Source organism: Panthera tigris, chromosome A3 (genome assembly GCF_018350195.1).
Source record: "Panthera tigris isolate Pti1 chromosome A3, P.tigris_Pti1_mat1.1, whole genome shotgun sequence".
Classification (NCBI taxonomy): Eukaryota; Metazoa; Chordata; class Mammalia; order Carnivora; family Felidae; genus Panthera; species Panthera tigris.
Window position 1 is genome coordinate 132,914,217 of NC_056662.1, and position 19,263 is coordinate 132,933,479.

The 19,263-nt window shown below is 46.8% G+C and overlaps 1 protein-coding gene across 4 annotated transcripts in view; it reads left to right on the forward strand.

The window, feature by feature from the left end:
• The first annotated feature begins 229 nt into the window (after positions 1-229).
• Positions 230-19,263, forward strand: part of MBOAT2 (membrane bound O-acyltransferase domain containing 2) — a 125,415-nt gene continuing 106,381 nt past the window's right edge. For 2 of the 4 annotated variants that reach the window (XM_042982540.1, XM_042982541.1), the window contains exon 1: positions 230-549. In XM_042982540.1, coding sequence (XP_042838474.1) covers positions 334-549 — 216 coding nt within the window. In that variant the 5' untranslated portion in view covers positions 230-333. Of the gene's footprint in view, positions 550-1,187; positions 1,343-19,263 lie in introns of those variants that run through there. The other 2 variants (XM_042982542.1, XM_042982543.1) reach the window with 1 other exon arrangement.

The window sequence follows — 19,263 nt, forward strand, 5'->3', positions numbered from 1 at the left end:
GTACTTATGTCACGTGGTTGGCCGATCGATACCTTTAAAGCATTCAAATTAGCATTTAACCCGTGGTTGAAGGCTCAGGAACCATTAGCTGTTTCTACCAAAAATTTCAGACCGTTGAATTTTGAGCTTTCCTGATATGCACCTCCAGGAGTCCTTTTGAAAAAGTCTTCTAAACAGATACTTGCATTTTCAAGGAACTCAAATGGTTCCCTTTTTTACTAAGTCTGGGCCAATAGATTCGATATACACATCACACACAATAACCACCACACACATCGTGCGGCAAAAGCAACAGCAGTGGGGACTGGGGGGAGGTGACCGAGGGGTGCAGAGATGCCCCGGGAGCAGCTGCTGGCCACCCACCAAGAGCAAGCAGTTCAGGTGAGAACGGCCTCCAGCCCGGGGTCGCGCGTCCAGCTGCACCGGGGTCTCTTGCCCCTCGAGGGCCCGGGGCTGGCGGGGGTCACTGAGGGGCACACACAACTGAAACTGGCTTCAAGTTTGGGCTTGTCCACCGCACTCCTGAAGACAAAGGGACATCTTATCCAGGTCACTTTTTTGGTTTGTCGCCCTCCTCTTCCCAGCCTCCTGGTTTTGTCCCCAACTTCCCCCAGTCCTGGCTCAACGACGACCCTCACGTCGTTCCCTTTGTCTGGCGGCCACCCCGTTCCCCTTTGTTGTCCACGGTTCCTCCTAGCGAAGGGTGGCTGTCCGCCGACTGTCGGGAAGGACGACGAAAAGGGTGACCGGGCAAAACCCCGCCACGTCCGCACCGCGCAAGGCCGCCTGCGATCGGCCCTCGGCCGCGACCGCCCCTCGGCCCCTCACCGAGGCCTGAGATGGGGGCGGGGCGCGGCGCGGCCAGCGCCCTCTGATTGGCTGCGGGCGTCGAGGCGCCGCACCGCGATTGGGCGGCGGGGCTGTCTGGCGCGAGGGCGCGCAAGGTGGGGAGGGGGCGCTGGAAGCTGCTGGAAGTCAGGGGGCGGGGCGGGCGCGGGAGCGGGCGCGGACGCGGGCGGGAGGCCGGGGGCGCGGGCGCGGGCGCGAGCGGGAACGCGGGCGCGCGGGCGCGGGCGGGGGCACCGGGGGAGGGCCGAGCCGGTCACCGCCCCCGGCCCCTCCCTGGCCCCGCCCCGCGCCGCTCACACCGCGGGCGGCCAGGGGGCAGGCGCGCCGGCTGCATCCCCATCCTCGGCGTCGCCCGGCACGGCGCGCGGGCGAGCGGCGCGGGCGGCCGGAGCGCGGCAGGCGGAGCGCCAGGCCGGCCATGGCCACCACCAGCACCACGGGCTCCACCCTGCTGCAGCCCCTCAGCAACGCCGTGCAGCTGCCCATCGACCAGGTACCCGAGGAGGCCCTGCTGGCGTCGCGCCCTCGCCGCCCCCTCCCCGGCGGTGTGCCATCCGCGCGGGAGCCGGGACCCCGGGCACGGGCTGCGGCGGGGGCCGCCCCTTGAGGGGAGGGGGCGACCCGCCTGTTATTGTCCGCACGCCATCTCGCGCCAGCCGCCCCTCCCCGGCGTGCCCACCCAGCCCCCATCCCGGCCGTGCCCGTGCAGCCCGGGGGGGCTCCGGGCACCGACGTGCGCGCGTGCATGCTTGGCCCTGCTGCCCGCCACAGCAGCGCCCCGAGCCGGGTCGTGTGTGCGCCGGGCACTCGGCGATCCGGAGTCCCGAAGCCACTCGCAGTGCGTGTGGGCACGGGTGTAGACGGTGTAGAAAGGCTGTGCTTTGGTGTCTGTGCCCTGCGCGCGTGGCACCGAATGCCCCACGGGGAAGCAGGATGGATGGACCTCAGCGGAGAGTGCACTAGACCCGCGAGCGTGGCGCGGGGGTGGCCAGCTTAGGGCTCCGCGACCTGCACCTTGGGACAGTTTGCATTGAAGTGTGGCTTATTGAACAGAGAGGCAACAGTTTGCGGGGAAGGCAGAGGTTATGAAGAAAAGTCAAAGTCAGATAATAATCCCAGGATTTCTAGCTGAGAAAGTTGCAACCTTGTGGTTGGAAGAAGCCACCCTACCCCTCTCTTCCACACCCCTCAAAAACAAAAAACAAAACAAACAAAAAAAAACCCCATATGACACTGTTTGGGGAAGGGAGGTGTTTAAAGGAGGCCAGTTGAGCTTGTGTGAAAGGCCTAAGGGTTTTTGAGAAATAAACAGTAGTGTGATGGGAAAAGCAGCGCCATTTTTATTCAGAAAAAGTTTGGAAGTATTTTCTCAGAGTGACATTTAGGATAGTGACATTTAGGGTCATTGTTGGGGAAGTGGGGCGGAGGGGGGGAGGGCGGAGATAGATAATTGCTGTAGCCCCAGGCTAGATCAACTGAAAATTTTGCTTGCAATTATTTCAGTTGTACTGTGATGTAGAAGTGTTTGGGCTTTACAAGGATCCTGGTTCACTGCCGTTTTCTTGAGAGTGCTGCTGTCCTTTGATGTCATCAGGGATTTCATTTATAAGATAGGATTCCTCTGTATCCAGACTGGGTTTCATAGCAGCCAGATGGGAAACCACTCCTGTGCCTGGTACTAGGACATTAACTTACTTTGTGCTTTACTGTTTTTTCTTTTTTTTTTTTTTAATTTAAGGACTGGTGTGTGTACGACTATATAAAAAATTCTACCTCTGTTCACATCTGAATCCCTTACTTCTATTTCAGTCATAATTTTTGGTTCATGGTAAAATGCCCATCCCCCACAAATCTTGAGCAACAGTTGTAGGTCATGCTAATAAAGTGCCAGCGGTGAAATTAATCATGTACTATAAGAAAGTAGTTTCCTCTGTTTATTAATAAACTTTTCAGAACTTAGGGTTTTGGGGTTTTTTTTTTAATCTTCTCAGCCCTGTGGAGGATTCTCACTTTTCCAAACTGAACTACACTGTGTGACCTTTTAGTGTTTTTACACCCGTGACTTAAGTAGGTTGCTGCCAGGGTATCGGCAGATGCAGGGTGGGTATCCGTTTAAGATTTTTTTTGATGATGAGGAGCAAGGGAGATAGGCCTCGAACTTTTTTTTTTTTTAATTGTAGTCGATTTATAGTATTATATTAGTTTCAGGTATACAGCACAGTGATCGGACAATTCTGTACATTACACAGTGCTCACCAGATAAGTGTAGTTACCATCTGTCACCATGTAACCTTTCGTTAATTTTAGGGAACAGGTGTATTCTTTCTTTCTCTGCTTACCATGATGAAATATATTTTTTTCCTGTGCTAATACCTTTTATTTTAAAAAAATGTTTATTTATTTATTAGAGAGCCTTTGTGCACTCATGTGAGCGGGGGAGGGGCAGAGAGAGAGGGAGAGAGAATTTCAAGCAGCCTCAAGCAGCTGTCAGCACGGAGCCTGTGGGGCTTGATCCCACTAACTGTGAGATCATGACCTGAGCTAAAATCCATAGTTGGAAGCTTAACCAGCTGAGCCAGTCAGGCACCCCTCCCAAGCAGGCTACACACTGCCAGCATGGACCCCGATGTGAGGCTCCACCCCACGAAGTGTGAGATCGTGACCTCAGTTGAAGTCAAGAGCCGGACGCTCAACCAACTGAGCCACCCAGGCACCCCTCTTTTAGTTTATGTAATGCTTAATAACTTTTTAAAGTGATTTGATATTAATGAAATCATTTAAACATCTCAGCAATCCAGAGCAAGTTCTTTTCGGTACTGAAATAAGCAGGAAACTCAAGGGAAGGTGACAGGACTTGAGATTTTGGCTTTCCTTCTTTATTATCTGTAGGTCTTGATTTGTTATCTTGGACAACCTTCCTTCTCTTGGGACTGCTCTGAATTTTTGCAGCCATTTGTATTTTGAATTGTTTCCTCTTTTCTAAGCACATCTTAAGATTGGATTACTAACCATACATGTCTTAACTTTTTATGGTGATGATAAACTATTTCTTTGAAGCAGTGAAGAATTAACTTTTTTGCTGATAAAACTCTTGGAATAACTACAAACTCTTACTGTAAATTGGATGAATAAAGAGTGATTTAATCATAATTTTGAAATAGAAATTAATTTTTATAACATGTAAATAATTGAGTTCAAGTTGAGAGGAAGCCTAAGAATTACTTGTAATCAAATAGTGTGATTCAACAGGAAAAAGACAAATCAGGAAATGAAAAGTGTAAAAATATAACTTGTTAGTTTGTTAATTTGGTATGTGCTAATTAAAAATGTTTTGAAAATTTAGGAAATTATAAAAGCAGTTGTTTTTTTTAAATGTTTATTTATTTTTGAAAGAGAGAGAGAGAGACAGAGACAGAGTGCGAGCAGGGGAGGGGCAGAGAGCAAGAGGGAGACACAGAATCCAAAGCAGGCTCCAGGTTCTGAGCTGTCAGCACAGAGCCGGACATGGGGCTTGAACCCACGAACTGTGAGATCATGACCTGAGCTGAAGTCAGGCGCTTAACTGAGTGAGCCACTCAGGCGCCCCTAAAAGCAGTTGTTTAATGTCAGAGGAAAAACAGAACCGTAGGGCCAGAGAACTAGTTCATCTCTTGTACTAGAGTGAGTAGAATTTTTGAAACAATAGAAAATACTGGCCTGTATGGAATATACAAATGTGCATTGCAGGGTAAGTTAAGAGAGAAAAGAGAAATATTTTGTAGTAAGACCAGGCAAGGAAAAGGAACAGATCTTGTCTTAGACTCCTGGGCCGTTTAATCTTTCCTGAGAATTGCAGAGTGACCTTGAGGTAACCATAGTATTTGTTTAGTGTGCCTAAATTTAAAAAAAAATTTTTTAATGCTTATTTATTTTCGAGAGAGAGAGAGAGTGCACGTAGGGGAGGGGCAGAGAGGGAGACACAGACTCTGAAGCAGGCTCCAGGCTCTGAGCTGTCAGCACAGAGCCCACTTGGGGCTCAAACTCACGAACTCTGAGATCATGACCCAAGCTGAAGCCAGATGCTCAACCGCCTGAACCACCCAGGCACCCCAAGTGTGCCTTAAGTTTAAATGAAAATACTAACTCCGCTATGAAGTGAGGGTAAATGATGCTGTAAGCCTGTGGGGTTTCACCTTTCTAGGCCTTGCATTCCAGGTGACTTTATTGGGTGGTTATCCTGCAGGGGATAGACGGAGAGTGGGTTTTGAGGAGGATTTGGACGCAGGGAGAGCTGTACCGAGACAAGGGCCAAAAGTGCTGTGGAGAAGGCACCAGATGTCGTTGAATATAATTATGTTCTGGATTAGTTGCTGGTGCGGTGAATTTTTAAAAGACCCCGAAGTGAGGAGTAACAAGCAAGAGAGAATAATTACATGTCCCAAATCAACCTGTTTTTTAGAGAGAGAGAGAGAGAGAGAGAGAGAGAGAGTGTGTGTGTGTGTGTGTGTGTGTGTGTGTGTGTAAATCTCATCGTATGTATGTTCTATTCCATTTGATTTACCTCTCTGAGTTACTAGACTGAGGCTGCTCTCTTGCCCTCTCTCTCCTCCCTCCCTTTACTCTCTTTTCTTTCCCTTTTACCATTTTCTGTCCTTATTTCCCATGATGCTGTAATACCGTGAAACTTGAGTAAATTTCCCTAGCGACGTGGTATCCAGGTTGGCCTTCCTGGCAGCCAGTTGGCCTCATCAAGACAGTCCTGTTTGGGGACAGGATTAGTGTTTCAGAGATGATGGACTAAACTGTTTGGGGGGGGGGAGAGGGCAAGAAGGAGGCTCAAGATATTTTGAAAGGTTTGGAAGGAGGGAGAAAAGGATGGGTGGGGAATGGCATATGACCTGTCTGTAGCTAATCCTGCGAAGTTAGGCAATAATTATAGTGGATAACACGTTACAGTTTACAGACCTCTTTTCACAGCGTTGTATTATTTAATTGTCCTCTCAGTACCTTGTGAAATCAGTTGAGATTCAAGGTCTGATGTATTTTAGGTATATGTATACATATCATATATGTGATATGCTATGTGTATATATATTATATATGTGTTATGTATATATAGATATGGTATTAAGCATTTGAGTAAAAGGTCAATTTTAATTTAAAGTCTTAACATCACTGTTGTAGATACGGATTGCCAGTAGATTTTTGGAGGAGAGAATGGAGATAAAGAACTTCCCAAACACTGGAGGCTGGTGGTAGTGGTTGGAATAGGGGAAAACCGTGTGTGTGTGTGTGTGTGTGTGTGTGTGTGTGTGTGTGTGTGTGAGAGAGAGAGAGAGAGAGAGAGAGAGAGAGGGAAGTGTGGAGGCTTATAAAATCCTGTTTCCTTTGGGGTCGGTTGGTTTGTTGATTGACCTTTTCTGTATATTCTCGCCCTGTAAGATGTAGGCAACCAATGAAATGAAGGAATGTGTTCAGGGGAAGAGTAGTTTAAAACATTGACTTACTTAATCCTCCTAGGGTTCTGTGCTATGGTGAACCCCATTTTATAGATGAAGAAATCAGCAGAGTTTTCAGTACTGAGCCTTTTTAAGAAGATTTTTAAGGGGAAGAAGGTGAGTGGCAGTGAAACAAGCAAAGCAAGGATTAATTTTATTTTAAAGCCGCCACTTGAATGCTTTAGGTTTAGGACATAAATATTTAACTCATTTGTCTGTCCTGTCTACTTTTACACCCGTAATGAGCATCAGTCTTCATCACGAGAACCCAGAAAATCCTGAGACAATCTGCCGTGGAAGATTCCTTTTAATAAGGAAGGCATATGGGACTAGGAATCTTGAATCTGTATTTTAGGCCCTGTCAGTTAACTAATTTTAGATATGTCACTTTACATAAATGAGTTTCCTTCTGTGTAAAATGTGTGTTGTGCTTAGTTTTAAAATTCCATGATCCTGTGTTTGTTTCATTAACTGAGGAAGCTGCCCCAAATTCTTTTTGGCCAGAGTTGGAGGGAATATAAATAAAAACTCAAGGGAGGAGAATGGACTAATACATTTTGAAGAAGTTTTTAACAGTAAGACTCGAAATTGCCTTTCTGTTTAATCTGAGGCAGCTAAGCAAAATGCCACATGCCCTGACAATTGCAGTTCAGACTGGTTTCCCGGTTTTCTGACCCTTGGTCTGTAGGAAGTCACAGTGTGGTGTAGAGCGGAACAGGCACGACTGGGTCTGCAGCCAGACTCTGCCAGCCCTGTGCTGTTTGGCAAATTACCGTCTTTTTCTTTAAGCCCCAGTCTCTTCAGCTGTAAAATGTAAAATAAATAATAACCTATTTGTAGATGTTGGTGAAGACGAAAACACGTAGTCTGGGTAAAGTGCCTGGCTCCCAGCACACGTTTGATACGCCTTTCCTCCGCAAACTATGGAGTACATGTGAGTTAACATCTGTTCATATGTATTCCATTTTTAATCTTTAGGACTTCTTTTTCAGGAAGGGAAATAGGAGGTTCAGGTTCAGTCATATGCCCACACAGTGATTAAATTAGGATTAAAATCCAGTTTTGAGTTTGGAATCAGAAGTGGTTTTTCTGCTTCTTAATGCTTCAAGAGTTCTTTGTCCCCCTGCTTTAAAACTTCGTGTGTTCGGTACTACCTCGATAGGTACACATAACCCTAGTCTCTGTTTATTGTGGCCCGTCGGGGCTGACTTTCCAGGGAAATAATCAAAACAACTCACACACAGCCTTTGCCTGCACTCAGTTAACAGGCGGGATTCCCCAGTGCTAGAACTTGACAAGATTTCTTCAAAAGAAAACACACACGATTTTATTTCATTTTAAAATAAAATAAACACAGTCCTCAGAAGAGATCACTTAAAGATTTTATGAATGACACGGGCGAAGCCTGAAGTCATGCTTTGGTCAATGTGTAGAGCGTGGAAAAGAGGGAGGGGTAGCTAATGTGTGAAAAGGTAGAACCGGGACTCAGGAGGAATGAACCGGTGCTAACGACGTGCCCCTTCCTCTTCCTCTGCTGCCAACATCCTGACCGTTCTTCCAATTCTGCCTCCAGTACACCGTGCGTGTCAGTCTGTTTCTGAATCCCATCTCACTGTGACTGATTCCTTACTCGAACCACAAAAGCGTTTTGGGTTCGGTGCTGTTCCGGCACTTACTCTGCTTAGTGATCTGCGCATCCGTCAGGGTCTGCTGGGAGCCGGATTGAACTAGGTAACCGGGGAGACCTTTAAGAACTATTTACTAGGATCAGTGCAGGTTTAGGGAAATCAACAAGGAATGGGACAGTCCCCCAGTACCAGCTCCGCTAGGGCTAGAGAGGCCAGGGGGAGGAAGGAGAAGACCCCAAGGGGGGAGCCCTAGGGGCTGCTCCCTGTGGCGGTGAGCTTGAGGGAGGGGGTTGGGAGGGACGAATACCCCTACGTCCTTCTCATCCTCCCATCTCCTGCCGGTGTCCCCTCCACAGGGCAAGTTGATGCTTCGGGGGCACAGGTGGACCTGGACGGCATTTAAATATCCAGAACAATATGGTTACTAATAAGCCCTGTGCGGTATTACTCGTTTCTCTACAAGTAAAAACCTTTGGGCACACCCCATACAGCACATTGTCATTCTGTCTCTTCTCAGTCGCACGTTTTGAAAGAACAGTTGATGCTTGGTGCTTCCATTTCCCAATTCCTATTCGCTCTTGCAACCATTGCCATCAGGCTTCTGCCTCCAACACTAACAGCCACATCCAGCGGCAGACTTCGAGAAATGCCCGGTTATTTCCCTGCCTAACTCCTCACAGCGTCCACGCTTGCCTGTGCAGTGCTTTTGAAAGTGTGGCTCTGAGGCCACTTGTATCAGAAGTCACTTGGGTTTGTTGTTAAAAATAGATATTTTCAGTGTCTCCCCAGACCTCCTGAATGAGGGCCAGGGAACCTGTGTTTGTGACCAGTCTCCTACCCTAACCACCATCAGAGTTAAAGAGCTTTTTAAGGCTCTCCATATTACTAAAGGGCTATAAAAATGTGATGTATTTTTTTACTTTTTAAAGTTTATTTATTTATTTTGAAAGAGACAGAGACAGCACAAGTTGGGGAAGGGCTGAGAGAGAGGCAGAGAGATAATCCCAAGCAGGCTCTGTGCTGCCCGTGCAGAGTCTGACGTGGGCCTCGATCCCACGAAACTGTGAGCTCATGACCTGAGCCGAAACCAAGAGTCGGACGCTTAACCAACTGAGCCACCCAGGCACCCTATGATGTACTCTTTACATGTTTGTGTTTAATCCTTTAACATGTAAGCTCGAAATAGAATGCAGTGTAATGGTGCTGTTGGCAATATGATCACAAGATTTGGAGAAATACAATTCGTAATGTACTCTAGAAGGTATGGCCCTGAAATGGAACACGTGTTTTGTTGACTGATGTACACGTGTCCTTTCAGTCCTGTCATTTATGCCCAGTGACTGTGTGTATAACTTCTGGTGTAGACAGTGTGAGGAGTCTGAACGCGGGGCGGGGTCTTCCCTGAACGGGAGGCCTTCCTGTGAGAGGCGATGCTCGCCCTGGTTCCTACCATCTGCTAACCTTTGCGAACCATTGGCCCCTGAAGGGTAGGCTTAGAATCTCTGTGTTGTGATGCCAGCTCCTTTTTTATTATTCAGAGCCCCCCACCCCACCCCCAGACCGGAGCACTATATTACCAAAGGCCATGCGTTTAGATTTGGAATTTAAATCCTTGTCTGCTGCTGCTACAAGTACTTTGTACTCAGTTACTAAGACTGCCCCGCTCCCTCCGTGCTTTCTCCTGTCTTTTAACTCCCTGCCTTTGATTAAGCTGTTTCCTCTGCCTGAAGTGGGCCCGCTCAACCTCTCTCCTAGGCTCTGGACTCCCACTGGCCCCTCCCTGTCTTCAGAGCAAAAGCCCATTCTTATCCAGATCTTTCTTTCTTAGGAAGGAGTTAATGGGTGCATCGTGGGGTCTTGCCCCTTTCCACTGGCTGCTTCTCAAATGTGAGTATCCTTCCAACTCTAGAAAGCAGCGGTAGGAGAATCCACCTTTGGTTTCCGGGTGATCTGCCCCCCCTTGTTGATGAGGGCGTCCCAAGCAACGGCCTCATGCCCCCTCCTGCTTTAACTCGCTCTGATAGCACCTGCAGCACTTTTTAAAAAAAAATTATTTTATCTGCTTATTTTACAACTCTCCCTGCTGGGAGTTAGAATAGGGGCCTCGGGTGGCACAGTCGGTTAAGCATCCAACTTTGGCTCAGGTCATGATTTCGTGGTTTGTGGGTTCGAACCCGCATTGGGCTCTGTGCTGACAGCTCCGAGCCTGGAGCCTGCTTCGGATCCTGTGTTTCCTTCCCTCTCTGCCCCTCGCCCGCTCACGCTCTTACTCTCTCTCAGAAATAAATAGACATTAAAAAAAATTAACAGCAAAAAAGGAATAGTGGCCTCCTCTTACTCCTGCTCTTGTCCTTCATGCTGAGGACCAGCATTGGCTTAGACCCTGCTCGGAGGAAGCGGAACTGGTGTGGTGAAAAGCACAGATTGGCACCAACGATCGCCATTTATTAGCTGCTGTGGTTTTAGCATTCGCTGATCTTTTGTAAGCAGCGGTGTCCTGCTCTGTCAGGTGGGGTGGGTGGGGGGCCGCCCCAGGGGGTGTGGTTGGCCTTGAGAAAGGGCAGCTCAGGGTTGGGTGTGAATGACTACCGAGGTCCTTTCGCAGGGCTTGTGGAGGACGCGGTGTTGTGCGGGGGTTCAGCCCATCCCTGAGGCTGGTCCGTCTGTCCGTCAGTGCGTTTTCAGCCACGCTCTTTGCAAGTGTCCGAGTGCCCATCGTACACCTGACCGCGCGCTAGACGTGCGGGATACAACGCAGAAAGCGGCTGCAGGCTGATGCTGTGGTTTTAGGACTGTTTCAGAACAGCCACGAGTAGGAGCAGCTGACCAGGCGGGGGTGGAGGGTCCTGGCCGAGGGGGTCACACAGGCCCGATGCTGAGTGAGCGGGCAGAGGGCCTGTGCAGTTGTGCCCCGGTTCTCAGGGCTCTTTGTCCTGCGACCACTTCACTTTTTCACCCTGTCCTTGCCACTCACACCCTCCCCAGCTACAGGGCGGATCATGGGACCTGGAGATCAGTGGTGACCTCAGTGGATGAGGTGCTTTCTTGTGTTTGCAGCCCAGCTGGGTAAGCTCCCCAAATTGGGTTCAGGTCCCCCTGGGATTTGGTCTCCTGCCGGTCCGTGGTGCCTCTTAGCAGGTGCATAGCCTTGAGCGTCATGGGCCTGTGTTGTGAGGCTGACCAAAGACCGTACAGCATTTCAGAAGGAAGCTAGGAGGTCAGAAGGAAGCTACATCAACGCTTTGGGCCAACTTTTATTTTCTTCTAGATGGTGACTTAAAAGGAGACTAGCAAAGCACCCAAGAATTTTGGAGGACTGTGATGATTATTCAAAGGGAAATGAAGATAACCAGGAGAGGTCCCAGTATTCTCAGCTAAATGATTACAGTGTCTGGTGATGAGGGGTGATTAGGGGTGATTGAAAAGAGAAGCTTTATCAGCACTGTTATCAAGAGATTCAGAAAAACGAAGCCTTCCAAGTGCATAATTGTCTTTATTCACAAAGAACAAAGGGCCGCAGCTTGTGGTGCCACGCCCTCTCCCCTTTCATTTGGGCCCTCCAGAAGGCTCCTTTGGGATATTCCCCCACCTCCCCCAAGCCAATCCCAGGAAGCCTGGCTTTCTGCCAGCAGCAGGTGTCATCACTGGATCCTTTCTGGGCAGCCAGTGTCCCTGTGGAGAGAGGAGGCCAAGGCCCCCCAACCCCCCACGCCAGCTGCCAACCAGGGGGACCTCACTCTTCTGCGAAGGCCCAGGCCTCTGACCAGCTTGCCTTGCTCCTGTCTAGGCAGTGGACAAAAATGTAACATACTTTCTGTGCTAATCCGTAATCCCTTAGAAGCTTTCTTAGTTTTTAGAGGGTTTCTGTGCCAAACTAGGTGTTTATGGAAGGTCAGGCTTACAGATAATATCTAATTTTGGACATGTTTAAGTTACTCAGCTACATGCATATTAAAATAAAATAAAGAGCTCCCTGCTTATACAAACAAAAACCTCTGAATCCTTCTCTTTTTTGACACTAAATTTTAGGTAGATCTGTGCACATGGAAGACATTTAGGTGATACTTGTTAACACTGAATGGAGAGAGGCTTTGCCTTTTTGCAAAACCACTAGTTTCAAAACCACTCGTCTTGTGGGTGCTTAGTAAATAGTGACTGAATTGAATGCATCTAAGTTAACAGTATTAAACTTCAAAGATCAGTGTAAAGACCTTCAGTGAAGTTCTAGAAATTGATTGTATAAAAGGAGAATTGCCGGAGAGCAGCATTCAGGTTTACGAGTAAACCCCTGGGAGTTTTTGTTTATTGGAAGGTGCCGTTCAGCTGACCAGGTCGCCGTACAGCTGATCAGGCCACGGGTTAGGTGAAATAGCAATGCCAGCGTATTTCCAAATTCAGATGTCTAGAGGGCACGAGGCAAGGAAGGTAAATAAATGTAAATGTAGACTCAGCCATCTTCTGAGGCATGGACAGCCTGGCCATCTGGAAAGCCTATGCCCAGTCTAAAAGGAAAGCCTTCACTCACTCTTGCTGATGGTTACCAAAGCTGATTTTTCTTTTTCTTTTTCTTTTTCTTTTAATTTTTAAAAAAATACTTATTTGTTTTTTGAGAGAGAGAGAGCTTGAGCAGGGGAGGGGCAGAGAGAGAGGGAGACACAGAATCCAAAGCAGGCTCCAGGCTCTGAGCTGTCAGCGCAGAGCCCCATGTGGGGCTTGAACCCATGAACCATGAGATCATGACCTGAGCCAAAGTTGGATGCTTAACCGACTGAGCCACCCAGGCGCCCTCCCAAGGCTGATTTTTCAAGGGCAGCTGGAATGCTGGATTGTTTGTGAAAATATGATTTTTTTAATTTTGGCTAAAATTTTCTGAAGTTTTCTTTTTTTGAGCTCGAGCAACACATGTAGGACAGATTTAGCTTATTGGCCGTTAAGAAGTAGATAGCAGTTTCTATTATAGTTGATGGTGGTCAGTCCACTCTGGAGTATATTGCCCTGGCATAGTGTAATAACTATACCAGACCAGATAATAACTGTAGCAGGCAGTCAGCGGTAGAGAAGGCTTGCAAAGCCTGCCATGCAGTAGTTGAAGATGTAATTCTTACATTCATCACTTGGTAACTTCATCCTTAAATTTGCCGGCAGAATTTCAAATTAAATTTCACCTGACTTGGGGCGCCTGGGTGGCTCAGTCGGTTAAGCGGCTGACTTCGGCTCAGGTCATGATCTCACGGTCCGTGAGTTCGAGCCCTGCGTCGGGCTCTGTGCTGACAGCTCAGAGCCTGGAGCCTGTTTCAGATTCTGTGTCTCCCTCTCTCTGACCCTCCCCCGTTCATGCTCTGTCTCTCTCTGTCTCAAAAATAAATAAACGTTAAAAAATAAATAAATAAATTTCACCTGACTAGTTCCTTTCCTTTGGAGTGGGTCACATCTTTGGAAATAATCTTGAGAGTTAATATCCCTTTTTGGTGGGAACGTGGGAATCTCACATTACTATCGTTTCATTCCTTTTTGCAGATCCAGCATTACAATTATTAGTTGATCTAAGTTGTCAAGGCTATTTTATGGGGTGTGACATTTTTAAAAAAAGATCTAGCTAGTAGAGAATAAAGTAATACTTGGAAAGGGCTTGATTGCTTTATAAGCCCCTATCAGGTTTTTAGGTTTTTTTTAGAGTGTACGTTGAATTTTGGCCAGAGTATTCTGTCTTGCGATAACTGTTTAGGCTTTGGAGTTGAAGCTTACTCTACAGTATGCTTCACTGTGAGTGTTAGCGTGCCGTTTCTAATACCAGGACCAGCACAGCTGCTCATGTTAGCTACTTACCAAGAATAGAAATGACGAAGACTTTTGGTGTCTGAGTAGAGCCAAGCTGATGAAGGTAGAGGGCAGGGTGAAGCTACCCTTATTAGTGCTTTGTGTCTTCGGAGGTGGTTCAGGGGTTCTTAGCCCAAGATGATGCTCCCACCTGAGCTGGCTCCTGTACCTTCCCTGTAGTGTCAGACTAGTGTGTCTTTTCCTTTTGCTCTTGTAGGGTATTTTTAAAGTCACATAGTAAAGTCTTAGTATGTTTGGCATCATGACGGTGAGCCTCAGCCTTCCGCTAGATTTGAATGGAAATTCTAATAAACTGGTTAAAATTGAAGAGAATTGTGGATATCGTCAAGCTGCGTATTTGTTACAATTTCCGATATGGATTGGAAGGATTCCATTCTAAAGAAGTTTCTTTTGTAAGTATAGGAAATAGAAATTAATGGAGAAATACGCTGCCCCAAGAAGGTGTTTGGCACAGACTCAGAGTTTACCACATAGGACTATAAAGTAATTTATCAAGTAACTTTGGTAGCCAACACTTGAGTCGATTTAAAAAAAAAAAAAGTCCCCAGAATATTAAAGACAAGAGGATGTTGGGACTGTTTCAGCAGACAAAATAAATTGGAATAGTGCCCAAGGCTGGTCTTGGATTATTTTCCTTTCTGTATTGATTTGATTGAAAGCAAGGACCTCTGGAAAATAATGAAACTATTAAACTTCATTTCCCTCTTTTGTCCCTAATTCTAGATTTGGTAAATGTATGATATTGAGGTTTTAGCTGTTGTAAATTGAAGAAAGGCCCTATAGGTCAGTGTGCCTTGGCCAGGTTGGTGACAGGGGTTAGCAAGTGAATTAACCGTCCCTGTTGGACAGCAGAGTGCAGCAGGGTCAGGCGCAGCCAAGGAAAGTCACATGTGTTGCCCTATTACTGTAAGTCCTATCCTGGGCAGGTGGACTGTGACCAAAATCCAGAGCTATCTCTGAAACTGGGAATGAAGTCAACTAAGTAGTCGGCTTGTAGAAGACAAACCTTTGACAAATTGGCATCGTTCTGAGAATGATTGTGGAAATTTGGAGATAGTTGCAGGGTTGTAGTCTGCAGTGAATGTTGGTACTTTCAGAACATTTTCTTTTTAATAAATCATTTTTTAAGTTTATTTTACTTTGAGGGGGAGAGAGGAGCGCAGGGGGGAGAGAGAGAGAATCCCAAGCGGGCTCCGCAATGTCTGTGAGTCTGATGCGGGGCTCAGGCTCCCAGATCGCGAGACCACGACCCGAGCCGAAATCAAGAGTTGGGTGCCCAGCCGACTGAGCCACCCAGGAACCCCTAGAACATTTTTATAAAAGTTGGGTTTTATGAAAGCTGGGTTATGGTATCACTTCAGATGTTAGGAATCACTGTTTCGGTAGGACAGGAAGTACAGAGGTAGGTACACAGCACGGTGTCCTGAATAGGGGGTATGTATGGGCCGGGGGGTATCGGGTCCTGGATGGGAAGATGGGACAGAAGGGTTCTGGCTCCTGAGCTTCTCGTGTAGCAGCGAGAGAAAGACGGACAAATATTTACAGCACGCAAGTGAGTGTCGGAGGAGAGATGTTGGAATTGGCTCGGAAAAGGCTGCTCCAACAGAGAATCCCAACAATAAGTCAGTGACTTAAAGATAGTGGTTTGTTTTCCTCAGGAAGCAGTTTCGATGCAGCTGGTCCGGACTGGGGGAGAGCTGTGCACCACCTGGTCGTACAAAGACCTGTGTTCCTTTCAACACATTGTTCTGCTCCTGGCGCCCCATCGTCAGCCGGGTTGAGGCTAGTTCGCCCAGGACAGCGGTCCATCAGCTTGAGGTCACCTGGGAATCCCCTGCTGTGCTTGTTGAAGAAAGGCCCAGACTGCTGGGCCCTGTGGGCAGGGTTTCTCATCCAGGAGGTCTGGGTTGGGGCCTGATAGTTTGCACGTGTAGTGGGTTCACAGGTGATGTTCCTGCCGCGGCCCTGGCGACCATACTTTGAGAACTCGGAAGGTTCCAGTCCTCCAGTCTTTCCAGCAGAAGAGGAGAAAGAACCCCTGTGGTGGCAGTTGTTGGCCCCGAGTGGCACGTACATATCACTGTGACTCACATTCCTTCTGCTGGAGCTTCGTCACGTGGCCGCAGGTCACAGCAAGGAGCTGGTTGGGGGTGCGGATGGGGGCTGGTAAGTAGCGCCTCCGTGGGCAGCCCCGTCCAGCTACGGTTCTCTTACTGCGGGAGAACAGGACAGGCTCCGTCACAGTCTGGAATCATCCAGGGAAAAACAGCCATAACTTGGGGTTGGATTGGTCATGCAAGGTAACGTTTGAGACAGAATCTTGAAGGATGAATTTTCCTGGCATCACAGGGAGGCTGTGCAGCCTGCGGTCGAGGAAACTTCGCAAAGGGAAGCAGGGCCGACCGAGTCCTTCAGTAAATGCTGGCCGGGCTTTGGTGCGAGGCCTCGGATGGCAGAGATTAGAGTAGACGGGCAGGGTCTGATGGCGTAGCTATTTAAAAAGCAAACGTGCTTCGTGCATCAAGATTCCAGTGGTTAAGATCATAGGTGCAGCAGTCAGCCTGGAGTCAAGTTGCGGTTCTGCCACGAAGCGTCACAAGCCACGTGAGTCGCTTGAGCCTCGCTGTCCCTGTACCACAGAGCAGGCACCCCATGAACGGTCGCCTCTGTTGCGCCTTTGGTGAGCGCTGCTCGTGTGAAATCGGATCTTCGCTGGGAAGTCTCTGGTGAGCGGCCCTCTGGCTTCTACTCTTCTGTGCTTCTTCAGGCTTCTTCTGGCTTCTACTCTTCTAAAGCTTCTGGATGGAGAGTTTGCTCCCTCTATTTGGGCAGTGAGTTCCATTTCTGGATAAGTGTAGTTGCGAGAGAGTTTGTCATCCTGGGGCCCACCAACTTTCTGAAATAATCCAGAAGTGCTCTGAAGAAGCCCATTTCTTCATGGTCACCTTTTAGGTCGTTGGGGACATTCCATTCATTCTTTACATGGTTGGCTTGTGAACAACTACGCTTCAGTAAGTTAGGTATCAGTACCCCTAAATCTTCTGTGGAATTCATGGGTTTATGTGTGAACACTTCTAGCTCTCCTGGGATGGATGCCACACATCTGGAAGTTCCACATTTTCCAGTGTTGCCCTTTTTAGGGTATTGCATTGTTGGCATACTTGTTTGAAGATTTACTGCTTTCTGCTTCTATTATTTACTAATACATACTAAAAAAAGAAAAAAAATTACTGATTGGGGCCCCCGGGTGGCTTAGTCGGTTAAGCATCCGACTTTGGCTGTGGTCATGATCTTGCGGTTTGTGAGTTCGAGTCCCATGTCTGGCTCTGTGCTGATAGCTCGGAGCCTGGATCCTGCTTCGGATTCTCTGTCTCCCTCTCTCTCTGCCCCTCCACTGCTCACGCACTGTCTTGGCTCTCTCTCAAAAATAAATAAAATATTTTTAAAAATTAAGAAAAATTACTGATTGAGTAATGGAGCATGTTCACATAAGTGATACTTTTGTGACAATGATAGAAACCACTGGGCATGCCCCGGATGTCACTTGTTGAGACTCAGCAGACTCATTGTACACAGCTGGCCAACTGTGTATTCAGGTGTGAAAAAAAGAGTGTACCTGAAAAACATGGATGAAATGCTGGAGGTGTGTCATCTAAGATTGTGTTTAAATGGGGGTCAGTCAGATCACATTTTTGGTCAAATGTCTAACGGCTGAATGGTTAAAATCAACATTGGGTCCAAGCTGAATATTATCCAGGCAAATCTCAAGAATTTGTCTTCAATTCCTGAAAATGATTGACAGTGTCTTCTAATTATTTCTGCAAACACTTGTTTCCGTCTGTGGATTCAAAGCAATAGGAATTCTTTTCTTAAACATTCTTATGAAGACTGTTGACTTCAGGTTTAATTAGTGAGAACAAAACATGTTTTGGATACCCCAGTTCTTTTTCACGCCTCCCTTTTTTTCATAGTCCTGATATACTTTTATTGTGTATGTATGATTCATTGTGGTTATTACTGTGTGTGAGTTTCGAGTTTTTTCTGCTTGTGAAATTGAGATGGCAAAGCTGATTATTCTGGTTTTAACTCATCCTCACAAGATGTGTAGAATTCCTAAATAGAGCATTTTCATTAAAAAAAAAAAGGTCATTTTTCATGACTTAAATGGAACCAGATAGCTAATAGTTTTCATACTCATTCATTATAACAGCACTTTACTCTTGCGATAAGAAACCTGTACTTCTATTTTACCTGATAGAATAGTAATACATAAATCCTATAGGGTGAATTTCTCCGAGGTTAATGGACAATGCTTGTCTATATATTGGAAGGTTAATAGTCGTGAAGAATAAACGTGAACGACATACTCTCCTTGTATAATTGGTGCAACTTTGCTCGTCGGAAATAATGATGGGTTAGGCTCTCTCGAGACGAAATTGAGGTAAATGGGAAGTTCAAGGTTGCGAGAAATGACCAGGAAATAGGCAGCAGGACTTTTGACCTTTAACAGGCCAAGACCCAAACCAAAGCAGAACAGTGGCTTTGGGCTGGATGACAGAGCAGAACCACACTTCAGTTCATCTGTAACTTAAAAAGTGGGTGAAATAAGGCATCTCAAATTTCTTTTGCTCTTTGGGAGCTGCTGCTTCTTATATTACCTGTAAATATGTTTGACGTTTGCGCATTTTTTATTTCATTTGTATTTTTACCGATGACGTATTATGTTCTCTAATAGGGAACTGAATTTAGTTTGTGTATTGTCTATCTGATTTAAAACGTAACACGTAATTCATTGTGTAAAATTTATAGAATACAGAGTATAAAGATGAAAATTAAAATATCACCCCTTATTTTTCAACTCAGACTACTTTTGCTAACTCATGTATGTGTTGTGTGTGTACACATATATGTATGCATTTAAATAAAGTTGGGTGCATTCTGGAATGTTAAATTTTTGTAACCTTTTATGTTTACTTATCATTTTGAGAGTCATTTCCAATTTTATTAAATTGCTTTCCAAAACCTATATAATGTTCCAACATTTGGAACCACATACCACTTGTGGCTTGGATGGTAGGGGTGAGGGACGCTGGAGGCTGGGTATCTTCCTGCCTTGTGCTCACCTGTCATCCTGAGCCACCTCTAATGAGGTGTCATGGTTAATTGAGCAGACACTTGGAGTTTTCCTTCGTCCTTCTTTTAGTCAGTCCTGCCTCATGTTTCTGAGAATAATAGGGACCACTCTTCCTTGATTCTCTACCCGTACATGAAGGACAAACAAAAAATTGTCATTTTACCATAGGAAATGTAAAGGAGGATAACATTTGAAGATAGACATTTAGTGCAAGTCATAGGTCCTATCCCTGCTCAGAGCCCCACGGGGACTTCTCTTCTGCCCGAGACTAGCATCCCAACTCCTGCCATGATTGGGCCCCACCAGCCTCTCTAGCCCCATTTCTTATGATTTTTTT